This window comes from Eschscholzia californica, unplaced genomic scaffold (assembly GCF_041429995.1).
Source record: "Eschscholzia californica isolate CP2 unplaced genomic scaffold, dmEscCali1.0.p SCAF_3, whole genome shotgun sequence".
Lineage (NCBI taxonomy): Eukaryota > Viridiplantae > Streptophyta > Magnoliopsida > Ranunculales > Papaveraceae > Eschscholzia > Eschscholzia californica.
In genome coordinates, this window is record NW_028238420.1 from 10,277,168 (window position 1) to 10,289,265 (window position 12,098).

Genomic DNA, 12,098 nt, shown 5'->3' on the forward strand with positions numbered 1-12,098 from the left:
GAATCCTATCCAAAGATTGTTGAAGCATTAGAATAGTTACAAATGGGTATTTTTTATGCTAGTGGAACATAGAGAAATTATCATAGATTCAGATCCCTAAAATCATAAATTCTCTCGAGTATAAAAGTTGGATGTGACCATCATATACAACAAAACTTAATTCGTTTCTTTTCGAAGTGGGAACTCTGATCTTAGTAAATACTAATTAGTTGATTAAGTTTACCCTAATTTACAAGCATCTAGAAAATCAAATCTCGCCCACCAAACTCATTCCTTCATTTCAACGATCTAATTTATTAAATGAATGTTAGGAAGAATCAAATACATTGTTGTTCTTTCCAATTGAATATTTGAAGATTAAGATCTAACAAAATAATACAAATCAGCAATAAGATAATCGAAGGTTAGAAAATCATAGTTCAGATCCATGGCGGCTCCTACTCCTCCGCCTCCCTTGGCTTTTTTCATCGAAGTTCTTCTCTCACAACGTATTATAGTGGAACCCTAAATACCACAAGAAAAAAATTAGGGATTTAGGTTTCAATCGTTTTGGATTTCCGAAATTAATGAGGGGATAAATGACGAAAATAACCGAAAAGTTAAAGACGGGATAGAATGAGGCGTTAGCTTTTAGATAAAAAAGAGGAGATAAGTTGACTATTGAAAGGAGAGGATTTGGGAGAACTTTGATCTCAACCGTTGAATCATATTGAATGACTCATGTTAAAACAGTTAAATCTATGTAAATTAAGAGCATCTCCAATGCAAGACTCAAGAAAAATTCTAAAAGTCCTATGTGTCAAGTGTGAAAATGGATCTCTAAATGATCTCTTTCCTATTTGGCCATTTAGAGACACTCTATTTCAAAACCATCTCCAATGCAACACTAAAGAGAAACTCTAAAAACCTATATTTTAGTTTAAAACTAATTGATTTGCTTATATGACACTTAGAGAAACTCAAGAGGACACTCTAAACTTAGAGTGTTCTTTTAAGGATCTCTGAAATGAATCTTGACACATCACTTTAGAGATTCATGTTGAGTTTTGCATTGGAGATGGATTTTAGAGAAAAAATCCTATGTGGCACTCTGAGATTTAGAGTTTGAGTGTTGCATTGGAGATGCTCTAAGGGCGCCTGCATACAAAGATCAAATGAAATAAATAGCTAATAAAGGGAAGAAAATGAAGATGTAACTCCTCTCGCCATTATTGTAAAAATAGTGTTAATGAGCTTAAATTTGTACCGTTCTTTGTAAAACTTAACAATAAATCGGGTGACCAAGATTTATCAAGGATTTTATCCCTACATTGATCATGGTGATTTATGATGATCTGAGATGGACAGTTGGATTTATCTTTTTGTTTGACCTAGTCAACACTTGGATTTATCTTTGAGTTTGTCCTAGTCAGCACTCCCCATCCTGTTTTATATAATAGATGTCGTAAACATTTATTATAATAAAACATCTCAGTCGGTTAGAGGAGGGATGAGTCTGGTTGTCCATATTTTTGGGAGTTTGATAGAGATCACATCCTACGACTGGTACAAATCCCTCTTTATGTAAATAGAATCGAAAGGAAAGGGTACTAGTGTAAATCGACCAAAATCAGTTAGGATATCCCTACATTTACTACTACCCACCACGTATTTCTCTCCCCCACGATTTTATCACGATTTACAACTTAGAGTTGTTAATATCCCTTCCCTATTTATTCTTCAGTATCTTTATTCTCTTTCTAAAATCGAAACAAATCAAGCAAGAATTTTGATTTATTTGTCATCTTCGGCGTTAGCCAAGAGGGATCTGTTGCGTCCGTAGCACGCGGCAGAAACCTAGTTTTATTACAAGTCACGACAATTATATATGTTGTCAATATTTTATAACAAGTCGTGACATTATAGTATATGTTGTCAACAGTTTATAACAACATAATTATATATTGTCAATATAGTAGGGTAAAAACGAAATTACACAAAAATAAGACTGTCTTGTTAACAACATAATTATATTTGCGGTTAAAAATTAAAAAAGTTGTTAAAAATTAAATTTTTTTTGAGTCCATGGGTATATAAACCAAAATCATTTTCATAATAGGTATATAGACCAATCTTCCCAAAATAAGGACTAAATAACTCATACTTTATTGATGAATACCCTCCATGTCCCTCGTCTAAAAAATCCGGGGTTTTTAAATTTCGGAATGAATCCGGAAAGTTTCCCAAACCAGGGGGCGTGATTTGGGAGAGATATTTAGGTTATAAACTGAAAAGATTTAATAGGAAGTAACAGATCAAGGATATTTTCCAAAACAGATTTGGAAAACGGATATTTTCCAAAACAGATTTTCTCTCTCGTCCTTTCAGATTTGGAAACCAAATCTATATATCACTTTCTCTCACTTAATTTTCAGATTTGGAATGAGTATATTTTCTGAGATCAATTAGCGTGATTTGGGGGTTAATATTCAAAACATATATATCAACTTTCTCTCACTTAACTTTCGTTTTTTACTCACACATAAACACACATCGAATACAAATTATGAAACAAGTTCGTAAATTATGTGTTATTTATGACGAGGAAACCATCATTTGTCATGTATACAACGTAATTTATCATATGTGTGTGTGTCATCCATTATGTACCATTGAATACTTAGATTATTTTCTGACATAAATTACTTGTTTTTTACGCGTACATGTCCATTATGTACCATAAATTATAGTAACTTGTTAGGAAATGTAAATCTGAAATCATGTTTTTTGTTATAAAGTATGTGATTTATCATAAATTATGTATACTGTATAGTAAATAACACAACCTTTGTACGACTGAAACGGAATTTTATTGAACAATAATCTGTGTTTTATTGTAAATGAAAAGAACATAGTAGACTAGGTAACTTAAAAACAAACTCCGTCAGAATGTTGCCCGAGCTCTCGATCCTTACTGTCTTTGGTCTTCCAGGTTTACGGCGAATCAAACATGGTAATGTTTTTGACTCTTCATTAAATGTACATGGTTCATTGAAGTTAGGGGCAGGGTTTATATGTTCCTTGTAAGTCGTCACGTAAGACTCCGTTGTCCAAACAGGATCATAGAAACAATCTTCTTCATCGTAATTTATACTTCTATAGTTTATGTGATGATTCTGTAAGAAATTCCATCAATGTTGGTTTACTACAAGAAAAAAAAACATATATATTAGTTAAAAAAAATTATAATCAAATTTACATACATTAATAATGAAACATTTAATAAAAAACAAATGAGATGAATCATAAATAACAGGTACAGATCAATAAATTATGTATAATGTATGGAAAAGTACAATTGTTTATTAGGTTAAGAGAAGTTTTATATGCTTGTCATGACCACTGTTCTGGTAAAAAGAGGACGTGTAATGTTGGATAAATTTTTCATACTTTACGCACCTTTGTTCATTAATACTATCATCTTATGTGAAATGTATGCATATTGACTCAGAAAGTATGGTAATTTATCGTAAAGTAACTGTAATTTTTATTCTGTTACAAGAATCAGAAAGGATAAACATCAATATATTATTAGCAAATTGTATCAGAAAACATGGAAAGTTATCGTAAAGTACCTGTACTTTATATTCTGTTAAAGGAATAAGTGTGGATAATCACAAAGATCAAGAACTGTACGGACAGATGATTCTGATCTGCAAAAAAAAAAAACAAAAAAAAAAGGATTTAACGTAGATCTGAAGAAATATACAATGAACATTGGAAGGAGAAATAACATACTAACATTGAACACATCATTAAATAAGAAATAAACATCAAAGATCTTAAAGAGTTATGAAAGTTTTAGAGAGAGAAAATATAAATCTTCCATTCGAAGGTAGTTAAGATGGAAACAGATCTTATATATGTAGTTGGATCACAAATGTAATATGTTCAATAATAGAGCATCGTAATCTGATAATGGAAAAAAAGAATCATCATTAGATCTTAAAAATGGTGTTAATACAAAACTGAAAATTTTAAACCTTATAAAAGATGAATGATTTTCGAGCAATCTAATGAAGATGAAAGAAAAGTTCTGAGATTAATGGAGGTTTAACAACTAGCTTCGAGTTTAAAAGTGAGGAAATAAAAAATTTCCGTTACAGAATATAATGAAGGTAAGATTACTTTGAATAGAAATGTGATTGGAGAGAGAATGAGGGAGATAAAAAAGGAAAAGAGATATGCTAAGATTTTTATGGTTAATCGGTTACATTAGATAAGGAAGGTTATATTCGGTATTAAGAAAGATTAAGTATTATAGAGATTTGTGTTTTCTCTCTAGATGGACCCAAATGGACTAGATATCCATTTAGATTATTATTTTGGTTTTCAATCTCTTTATTGGATTAGAGAGGATTAAAAGTCCTATTAGGGGCCGTTTTTTGGGCTATAAGCTCAAAAATTAATTTGTTTTTCATTAATTCTCCTGAGTGGGGTTTATTTCCTATTTGGGCCCACATATTGGGCTTTCCATTCAATCAAATTATACTAGTGCAAGTGGAAATGTTTATAATGGATTTTTGAGTGAGAGGCCCAAAAAATGGAGGGTAAATAAGCATTACCCCCAGCCCAAAAAAAAAATTAGAACCCAATCCAAATTGTCAGGACAGCTCACAGTTTTCTGATTTTTATTTTATTTATCCCTCTTTTACCCCTCCACGGGAAAGTTCTGTGTTTTCTGACAATCTGACGGACGACAGCGAAGCAATTAATTCCCCGTACATGACGTCATGTCAGAGAAACATTCAGATTTTCTGAAAATTCAAAAATGGCGCCATTTTTTGACGAAATTTCAGCCAATTTTTTTGGATCCCTCCCATTATATTTTGTTTCAACTCCTTCTTTCTTCTTCTTTATACATCCAAAAATCTTCTTCATCATTCTTATTTTGTTTTTCACATTTTATCTTCTTCATCTCTTTCAATCTCTAAAAACATAAATTTTCTTTTCTTTCTCTCTCTAAAAGTTTTATTTTCTTATTTTTGGATGTTCATCATTCTTTTTTGTTTCACATTTTATTTTCTTCATCTCTTTCGATCTCTAAAAACATCAATTTTCTGTTCTTACTCTCTCTAAAAGTTTTATGTTCTCATTTTTGGGTGTTCATCATTCTTATTTTGTTTCACATTTTATCTTCTTCATCTCTTTCAATCTCTAAAAACATTAAAGTTTTCTGTCTTTCTCTCTCTAAAAGTTTTATGTTCTTATTTTTCTTCTTCATCACTCTTATTTGTTTCACATTTTATCTTCTTCATCTCTAAAAACATCAAAGTACATAACCAAATGTCCAGTGCACAGAACCATTTCCGGTACAGGAGAAAATTTCCAGTTCAAAAGTTTCCAGTACTAAACCAAATGGCCAGTACATAGAACAATTCCCGGTGCACAAGAAAATTCCCCAGTATAAAAATGTCTAGTACATAACCAAATGGCGTGTACACAGAACAATTCCCGGTACACAAGAAAATTCCCACTACAAAAATTTCTAGTACATAACCAAATGGCTTGTACACAGAACAATTCCCGGTACACAAGAAAATTCCCACTACAAAAATGTGTAGTACATATCTAAAAAATGACCAGTACACTAAATAGTTCCCGGTACACAAGAAAATTTCTTTATACAAATCAATGAAATACTACCAAAAATGAAGAAATTTGTTGAGATTGGAAAGAGATCAGAAATAAATCTAGAAAAAAGAACGAAATTTGTTGAGATTGGAGAGAGAAATATGTGTGGGAGAAAATAAAAAAGAAATAAGAAATAAATCTGGAAAAAAGAACGAAAATGGCAAGTTGGTAAATTTTGTAATGGCAATTCTGTAAATTCGTGGAAAGTACAAGGTTTAATGTCAGGTGCGTCAGACTATTTTTCAAAAAAATTCGCATTTTCCGGGAATTTTTCGGTGGCAATTTTGTGAATTTATGGAAAGTACACAGTCTGATGGGAGGCGTGTCAGATTATTTGTTAGAAATTTTCGAGTTTCCCGGGAATTTTTCGATGGTCGTTTCGTAAATTTCAAAAAGAAGAAGGGTGTTTCGGAAATTCCACCCCTAGCCTGACTTTTTTGGACCTGCCCCTCATTCTTTATCTGCAGTGGGCCTGATACATATTGTTGGGCTGATTTTGGGCCTTTTGCCCAACCCCTCAAATGTTTAGAGGTCGGCGTAAAATTAGCACAATAAGAATTGCGTGGGTGAAGGTGTAACCGTGTCCACGTTGACTAACTTCCCCACAGAATCACTTTTCATCCAAAAAAAATTCATTCGCACAAATGAATTGTGATGCTCCAACCCCGCCAACAGATGACAATTTCTATCTCTCTCTCTCTCTCTTCACACACATTTCTGCTCATTCATTTCACACATCAGAAAAACGTCTGTATTTGAATTCCCTAATGGGTCTTCTTAACCTAATTCAACCACTTTGATTCATTTCTCATGGAGATTAGAAGCTTCAATCCTGTCTACCCTTCTCCCAAATTATCAAGATTACGCTTCTTCTGGTAGTTAATTTAGTTTCTGAGCTTATGTATTTCTTTTCAGTTTAAATGATTTTACAGTCTTCTTCTCCGTTTATTTTTCCTTCTACCAAGTTAAATAGATTAGAAAGCAGAACTGGAACTAGGGTTTTTCTAGGAATTCTTCTCTGTCATAGTAGTAGTACTTCTTCTCGTCGGAAGAAGAGACCATTATTACCATGTATAGCTTGTATGCTCCCCACCAATACTGGAAACCCTAATTTTGGAATTTCTAATTCAGATAGAAGTAGAGTGAAATCTTTGGTGGTAGAAGGGATTTCAGATGAGCTAGATTACAAAGAGATTGAAACTGAGAATCCTATTCAAATTCAATCGGATTTCACTAATTTCGAACAAGATCCTTTGGTTGATAAGCTAAGAAGTCAATTAGGTGTAATTCACCCAATTCCAGCTCCTCGAATTAATCGAAATATCACTGGTCTTTTCGTGTTCTTTTTCTTTGTTGGAGTTGTTTTTGATAAGATTTGGACATCTAGAAAGAGAAAGAAATTGAGCAGAGATGTCCAAACAGGTACTCGGCCTCAAGTTCCTACGAGTTTTTCTTTGATTCCTGAAAATGATTTACAAAGAAAAGAATCAGTTGAGTGGGTTAACATGGTTTTGGGAAAATTATGGAAGGTTTATAGAGTTGGGGTTGAAAATTGGCTGATTGGATTGCTTCAACCTGTCATTGATGACCTTAAGAAACCTGATTATGTGGAGAGAGTTGTAATTAAACAGTTCTCCCTTGGGGAAGAGCCTTTATCTGTCAGGAACGTCGAAAGGAGAACTTCTCGCCGAGTTAATGATTTGCAGTAAGTTTTTTTCATTTTATACACTTGTCTAGAATTCATAGCAGCTGGATTAGTTATCCACGTTATGATTACTTTTCTCTTCCGATCATTATGTTAAAAGTATAAGATGATAATCTATTTGGGATTTGTTACGTATATTCTATCTTTTTGGTTTTATTTGACAACATCTTTTAGTTAGAATGGGTCAATGGTGGTTTATGGTATTCGATGAATTAAAACATTTTATAACCGACTTTAGTTTAGCATGCCAGAATGGATTAGGCAATGCATATTGCTTAAACAGTTTCAGCTTAAATCAATTTTTTGTTTCAACATTTCTAGGTGATTACATTAGTAATATTTGTCTTACCGATGAGAAAAAACGAACTACAGATTATTGCTTTCTGGTTGATTACATATTTATTTTGCTACTTGAAAAAATATTGGTTGCTTTATTGAAACATAAACTTGTTCAACATTCTCTAGGTACCAAATTGGACTTCGTTATACTGGTGGTGCTCGCATGTTGTTAATGCTTTCACTGAAATTTGGCATTATTCCTATAGTAGTTCCAGTTGGTATTAAAGATTTTGACATTGATGGAGAGCTATGGGTGAAATTGCGGTTAATACCAACAGAGCCTTGGGTAGGAGCTGCCTCATGGGCCTTTGTTTCGCTTCCAAAAATAAAGTTCAAGTTATCACCATTTCGGTTATTCAATATCATGGGTATGTTTTGAAGTTGTTATTTGTGAATTTTCTATGGAGTGCATGACTCTTCTCACTGGGTCCAAGTTTTTTTTTTGCATTGTGGATATGAGTTTTTTCACATCTTACTTGCTTACAAAATTAATGAAATTGAATTTGCTTTCTTAATCTGTTTCCCTTCATTTCCTGAAGTACTAGTGAAATGTATGCAGCACAAATTTGTCTTTCATTTAACCTTTTAATTTCGACATGCAAAAACTCTTGGTAGAGACAGCTGCATAAAAGTCAGTCAATACTAACAATGATAAATTGATAATATGTAGTGGGGTCTCTTTATTTGAACTATAATTTAGTTACTGCTGTCCTATTGAATAGGCTAATAAGATAATTGATTTTATTTCTTGTATAATGGCTCATCGTCGGTTTATTGCTTATTTTGTTTTTACTGTTTACCTGAAAGCACACTGCTACTGAATCAGTTTCTTTAAACAGTATCTCTATTAATGCAATTTGATTCTCGTGAGTACCAAATTGTTTAAGCGAAAATCATGTAAACCCGTTGGTTGTGCTTTTCACGGCAACCAATTTATAACTGTAAACTGATGTAAGATCTTTTCTTTTGCATGGATCGGAATCATTCCAGCAATTCCTGTTCTCTCTATGTAAGTATATTCCTTTCTCACGATTGCTGAATTGCTGCCTATAAGATTCATATGCACTTTTATTTATTCTGTTACCTGTTTCTTCCCATGTGATTAATATATTGTTATTTTTTTTGTGTTCTTAGGTTCTTGACGAAACTCCTCACTGAGGACCTGCCTAGACTTTTTGTACGTCCAAAGAAGATTGTTCTAGATTTCCAGAAGGGAAAAGCTGTTGGCCCTGTTTCAAATGATACAAAAATTGGAGATAGTCAGGATGGAAATAAGGATTTTGTTGGAGAACTATCAGTCACTCTAGTTGATGCTCGGAAGCTTGCGTATTTGTTCTCTGGTAAATAGTCTCCTTCCACATGTTAACCATTATTCATCTTTATGGTATTTCCCCTATTTTATTGAGAGCTGACAACATGTACAATCTTGTAAACTTTTTTTTTCTTCCTTTTACTAATGATGTCTGTCTCCTCCTTGTCAGGGAAAACCGATCCATTTGTTGTTCTAAGCTTAGGAGATCAAGTAATCCGTAGTAAAAACAACAGTCAAACCACAATCACTGGCCCACCTGGTGAGCCAATTTGGAATCAGGTGAAATTTCTTCTTGCTTGCTTTATGTTTTTTTGTTCCCACTTCATTGCTTTTGCAAAGGAATTATAATCCGCAAAAGTTCATCATAATTGGTGTTTGCTTATATTTCAACCGAGGAACTTCCTATTATAAGAGACTAAGAAGTAACCAGATCTTTTTGGTTCTTGTCAGGATTTTTATATGCTGGTTGCCAACCCAAGGAAACAGAAATTACAGATCCAGGTTAAAGACTCTCTAGGATTCACAGATTTGACTATTGGTACTGGGGAGGTAATGTGCTTTCCATCTTGCATTTGCTACTGCCATACCAAAATTTTCTATTTTCCACTACTTAGCCGTTGAAACATAACCACCCGTTATTAACTAGACGGTGTATGCTAGTCAATGACCCTTGTGGCAAAAAAAAAAATTCTGACCCTAAACCATCACCCAGTACTTATCTGTGATCTTGTCGTGAAATAACTCCAAAATATAATTGGATATTCACGTCGGACAGATTCTATTAAAAAAACTCCAACCATGATTTGGAAACCTTTTAGTTGAACTAAGAGCAACCACGTCATTAGGGGTAATTGGTGATTTTGTTGGACCAATGGAAGTACTGTTTCATTCCATTGAAATGTAAGTTCAATATTTCAGGTTGAGCTGGGTTCTCTCAAGGACACTGTACCAACAGACAGAATTGTGGTCTTACGTGGGCGATGGGGTCTGTTTGGAAAGGGATCCGCTGGAGAAATATTGTTGCGCTTGACTTATAAAGCATATGTTGAGGATGAAGAAGAAGATGGGGCCAAGGAGAAATCTGTAGATGCTGATGTTTCTGATGACGAGATGCTGGATTCAGATGAAGCAGATGTCAAGTATGAAGAGACTCAGACAGTTTCGGATGGAACAGAGAAAGAATCATTAATGAATGTACTTGCAGCTTTGCTTGTAAGTGAGGAGTTTCAAGGGATAGTTGCATCTGAAACAGGGAATTCAAACAAATCTACGGATGTCACAGAACTGGAATCAACTCTAGTGAGATCACTTGATCCTAGTCCCAAGGTTGTAAACCCTGGTTCAGGGACTGCTTCGCCTAATCCTCAAGGTAGTGGTAGTTAACTTTCATACCCAAATTTCCCATATTCACACTCGCCTTATTTAATACTCCCTCCGTCCCAAATTGAATGTCATAATTTCTGTTTTGGGTTGTCCCATTTTAGTGTCCTATTTCTAAAAATAAAGAAAAGAACTTTTCGCTCTTTCCAATAATACCCATTAATATAAATTTAATGACAACTTTATTTGAAAGTAAGTTCAACTTTTTCATTGTAAGTATAAAAAGTTAATGAGGATACAATTGGAAAAACCATGTTAATTTTGAAAGTCAAACTCTAATTAATGATGTTCCCTTAAAAATTTGGGTTTTCAAAATAGGTCATTCATTTTGGGACTGAGGGAGTATAATTTTAGATTACATCCTTCATAGTTAATTTTGTACTGCTCATCTCCTATGGTTAAATGATATCGACTAAGTGAGAAAATAAGATGAGGTCAGTTTGATTTTTGATAAACGTGATGACGTTATCAAACTCAGATATACATATGTTGTGTGTGTCTCAACACCTATTATACATCAAATTGTATTTTGTTATTTTTAGGCTATCATTACGTACTTTTTCATCTTTTCTTAATTACTTTGTTCTGCAGATTCATCTTTATTTTGGTTTGCGGTAATCACAAGCGTAGCCGTTCTGATTGCGCTAAACGTGGGTGGTTCAAATTTCTTCAATCCTTGATGGATACAAGCAGCAAAACTGTATGCGGGTGCTCCTTGCTTCTGTTAGATCAAGTAATAAGACGAAACTTTCACTATCTTGCATCGACTCCTTTTAACTCCCTAGGCCAAATATTAATCAAAAAGGATCCATACATAATTTTGTAGGCTTCAGTTCCCTATGTAAGGTGCGCACTAGTTGCGCAATATCATCGTTTGCACAGGTTTGCGTAGGAAGCCCAAGCCTAAGATATAATTGACATGTCTTTAGCTAGAAATAGAGTCTTCTGCCAAATTTCTGTTTATCATTAGTATCTCATTTTTTACCAATTTAATTATCACACTTCAGTTTAATGGTATGAACATCATCAAATAAGAAAAATAATTCTTCTAGATGCAGATGATCGCGATATCTACTTGAGGCCAAGAACCAAATGATGAACATACTAGATGGATCTATTTCACTTATATATCTGATCGAGCTACCGTTTCTCGGAAATCCATTACTTATACTAAAGAGAATATTCTCAAAGTGGCTGGACTTTTTGCATCATTTTACCGGTCCGTAGTAACTAAAGATCTTGAAGCATGATTGTTGACTCACCCAGATATTTATCAGTCTTCTTAACAACTTAGAGTCACAAGTATCAGAGCCTTCTTATCTGCTCTCATCTTCAGTACCTAATGTCTTTCTATATCCGGAAAAGTTTGTTAATTCTTGAGTTAGAGAAATAATGCAAAAATCTGAAGATGTTTATATCCCTTATTCCCAGATCAAGCAGTCATTCCTTTTTTTTTTTGAAATAGTATCATGTAATTTTGTTCCATAGTTTTTGTATAATAATTGATTAATTACTGAAGAATCCTGAGGCCTTTTTAATTTATTCCTCTTCCTCTTTTAGTTGAAGTTGTATCTTGTTATTTTGCTCTTAGGAAAGTTGTGTCTAGGTGAACCCTCAATCAGAAGAGTTTAAAATGTTGGAGTTAACGAGCAACCATGATTGTTTTCTTAACTCGGAGCTGCGATGTTG

The 12,098-nt window shown here is 33.6% G+C and overlaps 1 protein-coding gene across 2 annotated transcripts; it reads left to right on the plus strand.

Annotated features, from left to right (window-relative positions):
- Nucleotides 1-6,200: 6,200 nt before the first annotated feature.
- Nucleotides 6,201-11,968, plus strand: NTMC2T5.2 (Calcium-dependent lipid-binding (CaLB domain) family protein). Of its 2 annotated transcripts, none has more exons than XM_086672179.1 (9): nt 6,201-7,378; nt 7,844-8,085; nt 8,708-8,726; nt 8,852-9,057; nt 9,199-9,308; nt 9,480-9,578; nt 9,948-10,398; nt 11,001-11,142; nt 11,462-11,968. In XM_086672179.1, exons 1-8 carry the CDS (start codon nt 6,594-6,596, stop codon nt 11,087-11,089), a joined length of 2,001 nt encoding a protein of 666 aa, XP_086528305.1. In that variant the 5' UTR covers nt 6,201-6,593; the 3' UTR covers nt 11,090-11,142; nt 11,462-11,968. The 2 variants fall into 2 exon arrangements, with proteins under 2 accessions (XP_086528305.1, XP_086528306.1); XM_086672180.1 differs by having other exon boundaries at nt 11,468-11,968.
- The last annotated feature ends 130 nt before the right edge of the window (nt 11,969-12,098 follow it).

Coding starts and splice junctions, on each gene's coding strand:
- NTMC2T5.2 (XM_086672179.1), top strand. CDS start 6,594: ATGATTTTACAGTCTTCTTCTCCGTTTATTTTTCCTTCTACCAAGTTA. Junction 9,058..9,198: donor GCTTGCGTATTTGTTCTCTG/GTAAATAGTCTC, acceptor CCTCCTTGTCAG/GGAAAACCGATCCATTTGTT. Junction 9,309..9,479: donor GTGAGCCAATTTGGAATCAG/GTGAAATTTCTT, acceptor GGTTCTTGTCAG/GATTTTTATATGCTGGTTGC.